The sequence below is a fragment of the Lathamus discolor genome, chromosome 11 (genome assembly GCF_037157495.1).
Source record: "Lathamus discolor isolate bLatDis1 chromosome 11, bLatDis1.hap1, whole genome shotgun sequence".
Classification (NCBI taxonomy): Eukaryota; Metazoa; Chordata; class Aves; order Psittaciformes; family Psittacidae; genus Lathamus; species Lathamus discolor.
Genome location: NC_088894.1, coordinates 7437772 through 7452837, shown reverse-complemented (window position 1 = coordinate 7452837; position 15066 = coordinate 7437772). Strand labels below are relative to the sequence as shown.

The 15066-nt window shown below is 40.7% G+C and overlaps 1 protein-coding gene across 1 annotated transcript in view; it reads left to right on the top strand.

Moving 5' to 3' along the window:
- The window catches only part of ATP9A (ATPase phospholipid transporting 9A (putative)), a 63280-nt gene extending 48925 nt beyond the window's left edge, over window positions 1–14355 (top strand). The window contains exons 19-28 of the mRNA XM_065691468.1: window positions 663–761; window positions 1042–1131; window positions 1260–1404; window positions 2029–2093; window positions 2879–3034; window positions 4385–4449; window positions 5243–5351; window positions 6626–6683; window positions 8460–8663; window positions 9482–14355. Of these exons, the coding sequence (XP_065547540.1) occupies window positions 663–761; window positions 1042–1131; window positions 1260–1404; window positions 2029–2093; window positions 2879–3034; window positions 4385–4449; window positions 5243–5351; window positions 6626–6683; window positions 8460–8663; window positions 9482–9618 (1128 nt within the window). The 3' untranslated portion in view covers window positions 9619–14355. The remainder of the gene's footprint in view (window positions 1–662; window positions 762–1041; window positions 1132–1259; window positions 1405–2028; window positions 2094–2878; window positions 3035–4384; window positions 4450–5242; window positions 5352–6625; window positions 6684–8459; window positions 8664–9481) is intronic.
- The last annotated feature ends 711 nt before the right edge of the window (window positions 14356–15066 follow it).

The window sequence follows — 15066 nt, the reverse complement described above, 5'->3', positions numbered from 1 at the left end:
AGAATAAAACATCAGTGGAAAAACAAAAATCCAACCCCAAGACTCTGGTATATTTACACTATTGAGAGAATTTCCTGTCAGATTATAGCCGGGTATTGCTGCTGGGTATAGCTGCTGACATTGCTTTCTAACACCCCCCCCACCACCAGCACAAAATAAAAGGAGCAGTGTATATTTAACAAAAAAAAAATAGAAAAGCAACAACCGAGTCTGTTCCAGACGCACACATCAGCAGTGAGCTAACCCCAGTTGCATCATCCATATTTCAGGCAGGGCCACGAGGGATCTTTCTGTAGCAGGGCCCGTTTGTTTCAGCGTATGAGAAATAGCTGGGGTGGGACACATTAGCACACGCATACACATTCTTTAGCTTGAGTTTTGTGGGTTTATCAGCAGAATCTTGAAATATTGCAGGTGGGAAAAAATGTTATACATAGTTTGTAACTTTTCCTGCATTTCAGCCTCTTTAAAAGCTTTGCTTTCTTTCATCTGTGAGACTTTTCTTGTATGTTTTAAAATAGGGCTTTCTTTTTAGAAGAATAGTTTGTACATGTATTCTAACAACCGTTTTGTATGCCTGAACTGGCAGGTGGTACTTCTAGGTGTTCTGCGGACGTGGTTGTTAAGTTTTGAACTTAAGACATTAAATATTTGCATTTTAGGTGTGGATGCTGACAGGGGATAAGTTGGAGACAGCCACATGTACGGCCAAGAACGCACATTTGGTGACACGGACACAGGACATCCATATATTCAGGCTAGTGAGTAACACCCATGTACCCCTCAGGACTTATTTGTGACCCCAAATTCTGGGACAGGAGGGGTGCTGAGATCACAACTGTTTTCCAGCAGTAGACTCAGAATATTATTATCCTTTTGACACAGCTTTCTATCCCCTGACCTTCTGTTTACCTGACTGTGTGCTCTGAATAATTCCGTGTGCTGCCCATCCATATTGCTTTGGCTCCCTCCGAGACTTGTTTGTTTGGTTTCTCACCCCAATGAAGCAAACCCTTCCTCAGTTGCCATGTTTTTCCCCAGGTGACTAACCGTGGAGAAGCCCATCTCGAGCTGAACGCCTTCCGCCGGAAGCACGACTGTGCTCTTGTTATTTCTGGTGACTCGTTAGAGGTAGGCTCCAAACACCTCGGGCTGCTCAGGAAGAGCCCCAGATCACTGCGGCTGAATTTGGGTTATGTTATTTTAAAGAAACTTTCCCAATACAAACATCGGTGACGCTTCTCATCTCTGTAAATTAGGTGTGTCTGAAATACTATGAGTATGAGTTCATGGAGCTGGCTTGCCAGTGCCCTGCCGTCGTGTGCTGCAGATGTGCTCCAACACAGAAGGCCCAGATTGTGCGATTGCTCCAGGAAAGGACTGGAAAGCTCACCTGTGCAGTAGGTAAGGGGCTAGTTAGGGAGGAGAAATCTTGTAGAGTGGTGTCTTTACTACTACTACTGCATTTGAGTGAAAAGTCCTGTGTTATCTCATAGTACCCTGAAGTGCTGAGTTAAGAAGCAGTTTTTTGTGAGATGGTGGTGAAGATGAAGTTTTACATATGGGAACTTCAATGAGAAAATACTCATAAATATTTAGGGTGATATCTTTGCAAAACAGAGCTTAAACTTGATCGGGTAAAGTGTCATTGTTAATTTGCGAGCTTTATTTCAGCACTGTAGGTACTTAAAATAAGTGCTTACTTGTAGGTGCACTCACATGACATAAACTTCCTAAAAATGAATGCAAGTGCTTGGTGATAGGCAACCAGAAGTCTGATTTTCAGCCAATAAGGGGTGGGGGCTGTCATCCAACTGCCCTTGCACTGCTAAGGCATCCAGCAAAAATAAATGTCAAATTCAAAATTCATTATTTCTATTTACAATCTTGCTTTTGTTGTTTAAAATCCTGCTTATGTTGATAGGGTTAAATGTTTCTTCTAATATGACAGTCTGGTGCAGATGTCTTCAGTGGATTTGCAAGTTGCCCTTGTTGCTTAACTACTGATGTCGTTTGTCTGACCTGCAGGTGATGGAGGGAATGATGTTAGCATGATTCAGGAGGCTGACTGTGGTGTTGGAGTTGAAGGAAAGGTGAGATTACCTCGTGTTTAATAAGACTTCCCATGGCAATTCAGGAGCTAGTTCACAAGTAACTCTTAAATGAATCTTCAGAAATTTATGCAAGAACATGAGGAGTTTCCACAAGAATAATCATCAGACCAATATCCTTATCATGAAAAATAACTTGGCTGCAAAGGAGAATACTGCTTGACAGAGTTCAAGTTTGTTATTTGATTCTTGTCCAAATTCAGGGAATCTGCCCATCTTAGTTAGTTTTGGAGCTTTTGATCATACGTAAGTGCTCCAGGTGCTGGAGTTGAGTTATATTTACCCTGATAACATCTACTCCACATTTACAATAAAAAGCTGTTTATATTTGTTTAGAAAGCAAACTCTAGGTTAGAGCTCTGGTTCCTGCATGTAGAGCTGCTTGGAGTGACAAGACTGGATTGGAGGCAGTGGAAAGACTGTGCTTGGAGTGAGCCAAAACATTAAAATTGATTGAACTTTTGAGACTGAAAATTTGCATTCAGTACTGACTTGATACGAGTGTCACGTTATCATGCACATTGTGAATCATAATCCAGAGGATTGCTTAGAATTGGAGCCCAGGGTTCAGATGGGAATTATTCTCATTTTTGCTCTCTGCTTATAAGCCATGGTGGAAAGCAGAAGTGCTGAGGTAATACTCTCCTCCACCTAATGTATTGCAAATTTTCTTGGAAATTGTGTCAGCCATAACTAAATAATATGATATTTCTTTGTTTCCAATAATGAAATGATCTCCCTCTGCTTTTACTTGCTGTTGTACACAGGAAGGAAAACAGGCATCACTTGCAGCTGATTTCTCTATCACTCAGTTTAAACATCTGGGTCGTTTGCTAATGGTGCATGGAAGGAACAGTTACAAACGGTCTGCAGCTCTCAGTCAGTTTGTCATCCACAGGAGCCTGTGCATCAGTACAATGCAGGTAAATGGACTGTCATGAGGGTTTTTCCAGTGGAGAGGTGAAAAAGCCAAATCAGAAACTAAAGGTTTTTCATTGTACCCTTTCATAAAGGGTAAAAGTGTTTCATTCTGGAGGCAACTATTTATTTTCCTGCAAATTTTCATGGATTGGAACGTAAGGTTGTTACTTTTATTGAAAACACACAAGAAAGTTACTGGTATTGGAAAAACAATATTCTACCTTAGAAAACACGGCTTTCATGCAGCATGACATTGCTGTTGTTTAGTAATGCTGGGAAATACTGAAAGTCTGAAGCAGGGCAATACTCTTAAGGCCTCTGCTGAGTAAGTGCCCTTATTTTCAGGTGTGTTTTAACTTCAGTTCCACTATTTGAAGCCCTTATTTAAGTAACTGAGGAGGACCTGGCTCAGACCTGATGAGGTTACCAACAGCTCAATCTCGTGTGCTGTGAAGTGTTCATCGGAGCTGTGCTCCAAAGGCTGCTGAAGCTCGTATTAAGCTTCCCAAGTACTCAGCAGCTCCCTGCAGCAGCATGGAGGCATTCTCTTCCTCTCTGTTTCAAAGGGAACCCTAGAAACAGATTTGTTATTAGCAAAATTTACATTGCTCGTGTGCAGAGCCTCAGTGTAACAAATACACAATTGCCAGTTGGCAGGGAGAGCTGAAAGAGATTTTAAGAGTTTTAAGAGTCTTAGCTGTGTGACTTGAGTGAAAGTTAGAGTGAAGGACAGAGATTACTCTTTGGGAGCTGCATTGTCATGCCAGAAAGCACTGATACATTCCTGAAAAATACTACATGCTTTTTGAGTAAAATGCGTCATATTTTTGAGGCTGGTTCTGCCTACTCCCCTTTTTTGGAATAAACACGTTGAAGAGGGATGCAGAGACAAAAGGCTCAGGCTCAGGGGGCAGTCTAGCTTACTCTGCAGCTGAAAGCAAGCACAGAAAACAAACCCATAACTTCTGACAAAAAAGAAATCATCGTGAACTCTTTGGAGTTTGTACTGGGGAGTGTTCACTCTTTTTATATTGTGAAGGCATCGTCCAAGCGTAAATAGGTACACACCTGGTCTTCACAACATCTGGATCAAACCAGTGGCCTGTGGAGGAAACTCTTTCTGTTACATTACAAAAAGTTTTCCAAGTCCAGCTCTCCAGTGTTTGCTATTAAACATCACTTTCATGCAAGATTTGCATAGGAATAAAAAGGGTTGATGTTACATTCTTCTGTCTTCATTTCAGGAATTTGGAGACCCTGCTGCAAATATGTTCCAGTTTGAGCAGAGTATATTCTTAAGCTGTTACTGCAACATCTTAACACCTGAAAACCTTATTTCTTTTATTTTCTAGGCTGTTTTCTCATCAGTATTTTACTTTGCTTCAGTTCCTCTCTATCAAGGCTTTCTCATCATTGGGTAAGAGCTCACTTTTTACTACTAGTGTGGAAAGCCTGTGCACAATGAATAGATTTGGGCTAATTAATACACAGAGCATGCACATCTCCACTCTGCATGTTTCACAGCATTCCTTTAGATGATGTACATGATCCTTGTCCCCCTTCTGCTCCTCTGCACTGAGCAAAGCCACTTAGCCAGTTATAGAAAGCTTTCCACAGGGACAGTTTCTCTCATTCAGAACATGAGAAGCAAGCCATCCTCCCTGAGCTGTTGCCTTGATCCTACTAGAAAGCAAAGGGGCAGTCATTGTGCTTTGGTGCCTGCACAGCAGTAAGAACCAGTGCCGAAACCTCACAGTGTCAGAAGCAGGGAACAACCCAAACTTTTCAACAGGAGGAATGAGTTCCTGTCTAAGACGTACTGGGATTACACTAGTAATCCTATGACTCTACATTTTTTAGTACATAATTAAAAAAACAAGCAGCAAATTCATCTCCATTTCCCCTGATGCAAACAGGATCAAGCCTGAAGTGTAGAGCAAACTTTGGGGTTTGGACAGGCCTGTCCTTGGCTCCATTAACACCAATTGCAATACGTGAACCAGTCATCTGTGTATGAGGGTTTCTAATCAAAAGCCATTCAGAAAGTAAATCCTGCAGGTTTTCTTACATGTAAAACTCCATTTGCAAGTTTTTATAACATGTATGTCATTTGGCACTTCAAGAATATGGTATTTCCTTTCTGAAGACTTGCATTTCTGTTTGCTCGTCTACGCCTTAGATAATTTACTGGTCTTCTACCTTCTTGCCAGGTACTCCACAATTTACACGATGTTTCCAGTGTTTTCTCTAGTCCTGGACAAGGATGTTAAATCTGAAGTTGCAATGTTGTACCCAGAGCTCTACAAAGATCTTCTTAAGGTGTGGGAGACTTCTGTTTGTCTGTTTTAGTTTAAGGCAAGATCTTCATCTTGATTTGAAACTCTTTAAATGTGTAAAGTTAAATATATTACCAATAGATACAGAACCTTATCATGTGTTTTCAAGCAAAATTGTTTTAAAGGCAAATTTGAATCAAGAGATACAACCAGATTTCCTGGCAGTTTGTTATTGAATGCTACATGAAATGCAATCTATTAAAAACGGCTGGGGAAATAGAATTTCCATTCTGTGGGAAATTCTAAGGATTTAATATTACTGATTTGTTCCAAAATAAAGGGGAAAGAGAAATTGTTGGGGATTTGGCACTATCCTGAAGCCAGAGGAGGGGGTGGGGAGGAGGGATACACTCACTTGATGGAGGAAGGAGGTTATCACATAGCTTTTTTTGAAAAGAAATTTGTCTTGTGGATGATCTAAAGGGACCTAAAGGTTTGGTTGCTGTGCCATTTTTTGTAGCTTTAGCATGAAAGTCGGGTCCTTCTCATTAAAGAAAGAAAACTTAATTTGATATTTACCATGGAAATAACAGGAAGGTAAATCTTGGCTTAGGTTCCTTTTGTTTTCTTTAAGGTTCTTTTTTTTCTCTCTCTCCTGGAAAACTGTGAATAACTGGGGTGTACAGACTGGCAACATCCTTCTTAACAGAAGGAAAGGGTGGACTGAGTCTTCAACAGATCCTTTCCCTCAAGGATTTTTGTTAAACAGATACTCTCAAAAGCAAAGCCTGTTTTTCCAGCAGCCTGAATAAGTCTCCATCTGGTTTCACTTGTATGTTGTCTCTTATGTCATAAACCACTAATTCTCCAACCATCCTTAGGCCTGGTCTAAACATAGGGGGGTTTTGTGCTGGTATAGCTGTGTTGGCTGGAGATGCTTTTTTTTAAAGAAAAAACCTATCTGCCTTCAAGATGATGGTGATTTGTGTGTGTGTGTCTAGAAATATAATATTAGTATATTCATATATATGTGTATACACACATCCTATATTTCATAGTACAATGACTAAACTCAAAAGACTTTTGACATTGAATTAATTGTGTGTGCAGTAAGGACGAGGTTGTACTGTACTGTGCAAGCAGTGGGCTTCCACAGTCCCAGGCCTCCTTCATCCATCGTGAAAAATGAGAGTAAAGACACAGTACCTCAGGGCTGGTTGGTTCTCTTTTGTCAAATGCTGAGTTAATCTGTCAGTGAATGTTCATAGAAGAAAACCCCAATGGAGCTTTGTCTTTTTTTTCTTCTTTCCCCCCCAGGGACGACCATTATCGTACAAAACTTTTTTAATATGGGTCTTAATAAGCATCTATCAAGGTAAGAAATCAACTTCTGCTTGTGCCTTCAGATGTTTTAATGAGTACAGAATACTTGATTTCTTTGTATTGCAGGAAGTGAAGTGAGGCATGAAGTGAATTCAATTCTTCCTTGGGTTAATGAATATATATTTTTGTCTCAGAAAATCTTGGTAGCATTACCAAAGGAAGGAATTGTCTGAAACTAAATATTGGCAGCAACTGATCTACCCTATCGTAGGCAGCGATGTAGAAGTTTAAAGCATTGTGCCTCTTTCCATTAGGACCATCCTTTGTAATTCTGTGCACATTCCTTTTGGTGCTTTAATTGCTCCATCGGTAGAGTAGAGCCTGTCACTCTTGCTTTCTTTTGGAAAAGGTTTGCAAACCTGTACATTATACAGGTTAAGTCAGCATGCAAAGTACAGAATCTGCAGCTTTGTGTATTTTTATCTAAACCCTGTGTAATAGAAGTGGCAATAGCTCTAGCAGGTCTTTTATCTATTTTTTTTTTTATCAAGTAACGTCAAAGTCAAATACTTCCTATAAGTATTAATCAGGGAATTATGGAAAGCATGTAAATAACATGGAGCTATAAAGCTGAAATGGCGATATGGTTCTATGACAGTATTTCATGTTTTCCAAAACTTCTTTATGAAAAAGAGTCAGAATAAATGTGCCAAAATAAGCAGATAATTCTTACTGATTTAGTGGATACAACCATGCTCAGTAGGGAGTGAATCCAAGAATATGAAACCTCTGTTAGAATTATTTTCTGAAACCTTAATGTGGTAGAACCCTACAACAGGGATGATGGGCTTCTGGTGCTGTATAAATACGATGGCAAAGCCAAGGCATTTATCGAAAACTCACAAGCGGTGGAAAGCTAAAGCCAGAGGGTGATGCATTGAGGGAAAGATTTCTTCTAGAGCTAAGACCACTATCTGGTTACAATATTTGGTTAAAGTGACTTCATTTCTGATGTGCTAAATAACTAGAAAACAGCAGGCCAAACAATTGGGCTAGTTGCTAGCAGAGATGAGCCTGACCAAAAACTTGAGCAGTCCTAAACTTTGGAAAGTTCACAGCTGGATTTGAACTTTGTGGCTCAAACTCTGGTCACTTGCAGGTTTTCCCTTCCGAAACGAGCCTAGTGTGATGGATGTTGGTGCGGATTACTCATGCTGCTAACATGAGTTATTTGTGCAGGTGGCCGTGTGGAGTGTTGTGAGCATTCCCTGGCCAGCCAGAATAGGAGCATGAAACAATGCATCATTAACAGTGCTTTAATATGTACTCCTTTTAGGGGGAAGTGTAAAGAGGAGAGTTCTTGGCCAAAGTAGTGCAAAGAGGCTAACTTGTATCCACTGAGCTTTTCAACACCTTGATTCCATCTGGGCACTGAGGCAATGCTGTAGGTTTTAGAAGTATTTAATACCTTTTAGCTTCTGAGTAGTGACCAACTGCTTTTCTGGGAGAAAGATAGAGTTTTGGGATGTTCGAAATCTGCAGCTGCCAAAACAAGTGTGTATTAATTTCCTATCTCCATGTGTCTGTGAATATGATAGACTGTTATAAAAGTCTGGGCACCTCTGCTGTAACTTTTCCCTGTCTTCTCATCAGTTCTGTCTCCTAAATAGTAACTGATTTGTTGTCATTACATTAATCAGGTTTCGTGAAAAACAGTCTCAAGACATGTCTATGTTTCAGCCTTTCCAAGAGCTAAGGGTTTTACAGAGGGCTTTAGAGCTTAAACTGGTGTTTGAATAAAATACCCAAATGTTCCATTCCCTTGCAGGCAGCATCATCATGTATGGAGCACTCCTCCTCTTTGAATCTGAATTTGTCCATATTGTTGCCATTTCTTTCACTTCCTTGATTCTCACCGAGTTATTGATGGTGGCGTTGACGATCCAAACGTGGCACTGGCTCATGATAGTAGCTGAGCTGCTTAGTCTCTCCTGCTACATAGCTTCTCTGGTCTTCCTACATGAGTTTATTGGTAAGGTTAAATGCCTTTTCTCTAATGAGTTAGTTTATAACCTGAATAGTAACAGGACTGTAAGGAGCTGAATTGAGCTTAAAGGCTGATTATGAAGCCAAAAATAATTACAATGACAGTATTTCAGACCTGAGTAAGCTGCATTATTTGAATGCTCTTTAAAGGCATTTTATGGTTTCTTCCCACAGCAAAATGCTGCAGGAGGTAAAGGTGGTCAGTAGAGTATGTGCTGCCCAGTGAATGTCATCTGTGCTTTCAGAGCTCCACCACTTATCACCTGTCATACATAACAATGTTCTTTAGTTCCGTAAGGGAACTGAACTTGGGACTACAGATTGAAACCTCTGTTGTTGGTTTGCAAGATCTCATTTTGTAAGTGGGTGAAGGAGCTGCCTCCTAAAACTTACTTTGTCTTCTTCACTGGGCCCCCTCTCTTGTGGGTTCAGTTGTTGGCTGGTGGGGCTTTTTTAGTTGCCTGAAACAGAGCTAATCCTTTTCCCTGGCTAAAGGAAAAGGGTGACAAATTCCAGCTTCCCCCAGTAGCTGTCTAGTTGCAAATATCAAATACATAGGGTTTCTTCCAGTGTTCATGCAGAAACCACAAGATGTCACTGCTTCTTCCATAAAGCTCTTTGCTAACACTGAGGACAATGAGGATAACTTTGCATTGGGCTAGATCTGCATCCCTTGCATATGGGTATACCAGCTTTATTTTGAACAATGCTTCAACTATCTTTGCGAAGATTCTGCGGTATTATAACCTGTTCCCAGGATGTACTTCCCATCTTCCTTGACTTTGTGCTCTTTTCTTTATACAGATGTTTACTTCATTGCGACTTTGTCGTTCTTATGGAAAGTCACAGTCATCACTCTGGTGAGCTGTCTTCCCCTCTACGTCCTCAAGTACCTGAGACGAAGGTTTTCTCCCCCCAGCTATTCGAAGCTCACATCTTAGGGCTGCTCTCCTTGCACACCAGAGACAAATATTGCACATGGCTGAGAGACAAAATCATGTCGTTGTTACTATAATGAATACGTCTGATATTTGCATAAGGATCATGTAGTAATCTCTATTACATGCTGCTTATTGAAGAAGACTTCAGAGCTGCTGTGAACGGAAACCTAATGATAAAAGGGAGTTTTCTGAGGGTGGAGGCACTTGTTAGTTCATCCAGTCCTTACTGCTTTTGTTCAACCTAACTGGGGTCAAATGCATGTAACTGCGATGACGATGGGCTTCTCATGCATGGTTAAAAGTATCTGAAAGCTGCTAACTGACCTCGGAATTCACATTTGAGAAACTTGTTCCTTTTTTAAGTATCTGTGCTGTTCCTTGCATTGTGTTATGTTATTTTATATTATTTATCTTTTCGGTTCAAGTAGTTTCATGCTTCTTACATCTTGGAAATCCCTTAATGTAGGTGACACACTATATTGCTGACAGCTGATTCCTGATTTATGGCATGCTGTTTCCATAATGGGGCTCCAGCATGTTGGATCTACACACACTTGAGAATCTGAGCGTGTTTGAGATCTTCCTTCAGTTGAAATGTGGTCACCCTAATGATTTTGGAGGTATACAGGCATTAATAAATACAGAGAAATGCTAGTCCAAAATGAAGAAATTCAGTTTTGTTTAGCTTTTGTGCTTCCTGTTAAAAGGAGCTGGTGATATAATAGCTTTACTTGCTGTTTATTTGTATAGGAGAAAATTATCCAAACTAAGGCAAATCCTCTTTGGGAAAGAAACTTGCAGTTGATCAGACTTGAAATGTGTTGACAACGTGAGAAGAGACTCGTACTGTTCTGCAGACAATGTGGCAGTCGTGTCTTGAATCCTTGGAGACTGAAAGGAGAGGTCACAGAGCTGCTACTCCTCACAGCTACATGAAATCTGTTTCCTGTTAGGGTGAAACTGCGAAGATGAGCTGCAAATAAGCTGAGGCACTCCTAGGTGGATGTTGTTCATGACATACTCCCTGCGGAGAGGCAGTTTTTTACTTGCTTTGCAGTTTTGCACTTGCTTTGCTCTAAAAACTGAACTTGAATCACGGAAGTGGGATTCATACGAAGGTATTAAGCTCATGTACAGAGCAATTTTATGAATTTATTTTTCATTTTCAAAAATTAAACTCGGCGAGTTCTGTTTTTATAATAAGCTTTGGTCCGCACTATAATACTATAATACTATAAAATGAGGAGAGCAGCACGTATGTAGGCTGCTCAGGAGAAGGACAGAGTTATGGGAGCCTTTTGCAGTTGGGCCCATGCATCAAACATGTATGAGCTTTTAGTGGCAGACATCTTCATCTAATGGCTGTTTAGTCTGTGCTAAATTAGTTGCTTGCTGTCTCATTCCCACATCGTTAAAAACACTGTTGGAGCTGGCACTGTTTGGCACCGTTGTTGGTCGACTGCATGGAGGGACCGGGAATGGCAGAGCCCAGGGCCTGAGCTCTCCTCTCCTTTCTCAAGGCAGCTCTTCCAGGCCAGGACAGTCATGCTGGTGTGAGGAGCCGAAGCTTCATGGTCGTCTGTGTGCCATGCTGAACCTCTTTAATGGACTGCCAGCTTCTATTGCTATTGCTACAGGCACTCCACTGTCGCAAGCAGCACAATGCTGCATTAAAAAGTCTGATGTGAAAATCTGTGGAAAATGGGAGTGTTGTTTTAAAAGAGCTGGAGTCTGTGTTGACCCAGAGTGGGTATGGCTTGAATTTTCAGATCTAAGATAGCCGCGGTTTATGTGGTCAATGTGTGGTAATTGCTCCGGGGGATGTTTTGCACAACCTGACCTGCCTTCCTTGATCTCGGACCCTGTGAGTAAATATCAAAGAGGAGGGGAAGCAAGTTCCAGAAGATTTAGAGACAAATTAGATGTGCTGCTTAATGTGTGTGGCTCAGGGTGAGAGGAAGGTACAAGTCCGTATGACCCTGTTGTTGTTTCATGTAGCGGAAGCCTTCCTAATTCAGAAAATTACATTTCAGAATCCTTCAGGAGTAAGAACAGCAAGTGCTCTGTAATCTCAACTCACTGGTTTTTCTTTTGTGCCACTCTTCTGCTAGGTGCTTGTCTGAAGTCCTGATACATAGCAACCACCTTCAGAAACAACCTGCAGGCTAAGGAAAGCTAATTCTTAGTATTGACTTTTGTATAAAATTTGCCTCTTTTCTTGTCTTCTTCCCACTCCTAAAAAATGACAATATGCGTTTCTACTTGACATATGTGTTCATGTGGGCTCCAGAAGTCCAATATTCCCAGTGATTTGTCTCACAGAGGAAGAGCAGTGCCTGGATAGCCTATTTGCTTGGGGAGTTGGGCTAGCAGCCTTCTGCGAATTATGCCACTTTGCCAAAAAGATACTTAATGTTGTCTTTAGTATGACTTGCTCCAGCTCCTGCGTAGTGTCAGCCATGCAGGTGTTCTGGAGTTCCTCAGTCAGCATTTGGTTTAAGCAGATTTAAATACAAGAATCAAGAATTTCTTTTGGCCACTTCTTATGGCTGAGAAGTCAAGTCCCTCTTGGCTGTCAGCAGACACATTGCAGTACACATCTTTGTAAAGCCCTGTCCCTATCCAGTGTGTATTAGGAGTTAAATGTCCTGCAAGAACAACAGTGCCATGCTACTGTATGTAAATATTAGAGACATATATATGGTAGAATTCACTGTTTCCTGAAGTCAATACAGTTTACACTGAGTGGACCATATTTGCAAAATATTAGCTTACACCAAGAAAGGGAGAGAATTGTGATTTCATTTATATTTATTGAATCATAACTATAAAAAGGAATTCATATTTAGTGAATCAGTAGTAATGTATAGCTGTGTTTTGGGGTGTGAATGTTCCTTTGCAGGTAGTTTTTGCACAGGGTTGTAAATCCAGGAGGTAATTTCTGTCTGGGTGTACACTGCATCTTTTTTAAAGCAATTGGAAAATTGAAACTGCCATTTAACAAACAGCAGGAAAGAGGAATGATTGTTGTATTTTTCAAGTTTAGCACTTTATGTCTGCAATCTATTTCTCTTAAGTTATTTAAAAAATGTTTTTAAAAGCAAAGTTTAATACATATGTTCATATTTACTGTACATTTGAATAAATGGATTCTCTGCTGGAAATGTAATCTTTTTCTTCTAGTAAGCTCCTAATTTGTGCTTTTTGGGAGTGAAGCATTGTTTTCTTCTATGTAGTATCTTGTTTGTAGCCTTACTTAGTATTCTTCCTATTCCTTTTTTTGTTCTGGTTTACGTACTGTAGCAGTTCATGTAACCTGTGTGCTTTGGGACTGTGCTCCAAGTGATGCTGTAGGATAGCAGTGTATGTCTCTCTTGCTTCCCGTGGATGCTTGGGGAAGCCCACGCTCCGTGCTGTGCTGCTGCAGTGGTTAGTTATCGTGGAGGTTTTGTGACATGCACTGTTTTCTTCTTGCATCTCAGCAGTAATTCAGATGTCTCGTGACCCTCTTGATTTATTTCTTTTTTCCTTTAACTATATTTGTTTCCTCCATAGATCTTGTCCTGTTTATCTTGCAAACATTCATTTTGCTCGGCTTATGGTGCAACTGAAAGGCAATATTCTTTGTTCAACAGCAGCAGCTTAAATCTCTGCAGGGTCTTACCAGAACTGGGCTGAGGAGTGATAAGTGACATCTCTGGTATCCCCTTGGTGTTGAGAACTACGTGATCAGAGCTGCAGCTGTGGCTGGACCAAACAGCAGCACCAGAGGTGTTGTTTTAATATGGTCTACTGAACTATCACAATTAAACACTATGACAACCTCATCCTCTGCAATTGCTGAGGAAGAATTTGCTATAGTTGAGCTGTTTGTCAGGGAGGCCCAGAACGTTGGAGCTGTGAAGCCCTAAAGCTTGTCTTCTGGGTTTGTCTTTTAGAGAAAGCTGCTGCACCATCTGATGCATCATAAATCTTTGGTTTGCACAAGCAGTGCTCTAAACCAGGTATGTGAGCTGCTACTGCTTGTGGGTCACCATCACAAGTTCTTTGGATGCAACTGAATGGGGTTTGACTCATCTCCACAGTTGCTGTTGCCAGTCCAGTGCCCGTTAAAATCTCCAGTGTGAGCTGAATATGCTTTCATTTATTATTAGTTATTTCATAATTAATAAACTCTGATTTGCATGAAATCCTGGGTTCTACAGCTTTGCCAATATGGTCCATTACTACTGCCTACTACAACCTGTGTACTTATATGCCTTTGAGAACATTTTTAATTGTTACAACTGTAAAAAAATGTTAATTTCATTTTTAATTGGGAAATGGATTATGGTGTCAAAATTATATTTACTGTGATGCCAATGTTTTGTATCTGTCATCTAGTTAAACAATGTGTACATACTCTTGATTCAAGAGAAATATGAATGCCAATTATTTATTGTTCTGTGGAGTTATATGTTGCAGATGTGTAAGATCTTAAAAGGGAATGTTGTAAAACAAGGTGAAAAAATAAATTTTATGCAACTTCTTTACTTCATCCATATGCACCATGTATGATGCACCTAAGTTAGTCCTGGCATGATCAGGCCAAGCTGTGTGTAGACAGAATTGTAAGTACATAGGTCAGGTTGTACTGTGGCCTGTTAACTTCTCTGTGTGGGGAATGTGTATCTGGGAAATGATCAGTGCTTTCTGCTGATCAGTGTAGACCTGCTTCATTAAATTCTTTGCTATAAATAGTTTCCTAAGAGTCGCTGCAGGAGGGGTTTGAGGGTTTCTTTTGGGAGGGGTCAGTTGATTTTTATTTTATTAAGTATTGGTGTAATCTTTTGCTACCCTTGACTTTATTAGTGGCTTCTTGCAAGATATCATTTTGCCACATCATCATTGCAGTTTAATGGTGTGGATTAGCTCTGTGTGGAGCAGAGGCTGCTGCTGGCCCCCCTGTCATCCTGCCACTGCCCCAGCTCACCCCAGTGAGAGGACATGGCTGTTGTGGTCCATGGGCGGACTGAGCCCCAGGCTGCTCGTTTGCTCCTGCCTTTTCTACAGCTAGTTAGTCCCAGAGTACCTGATTGTCTCAAGGACTGTAAGCCTTGTAATTTGTAAACTCAATTTGAAAAGACTCATTCAGGAAGATTCAGGTCAAATCATCCTTGCAATTTTTGGTGCAACCCAAAGTAGGGAGAAGATGGTCATTCTGCTGGTCCCTGTTGCTGGGAACTAGGAGAAAGTCTTTTGTATGAAACATATATAAGCTGCTCTTGGAAAAGCAATGATGCAATAGTGTTAGGAACAACTATTTTTGGAATGTTCTCATCACTTGAATGTCTGATTTAAGTAACTAGCTCAGCACAACAGCAGTCCCATGGCTGGGGTTGGCTGCCTCACTCCTGGGTCAGAAGCGGAAAGAGGCAGGAGTTTTAACACTTGGGTATTCTTCACAGG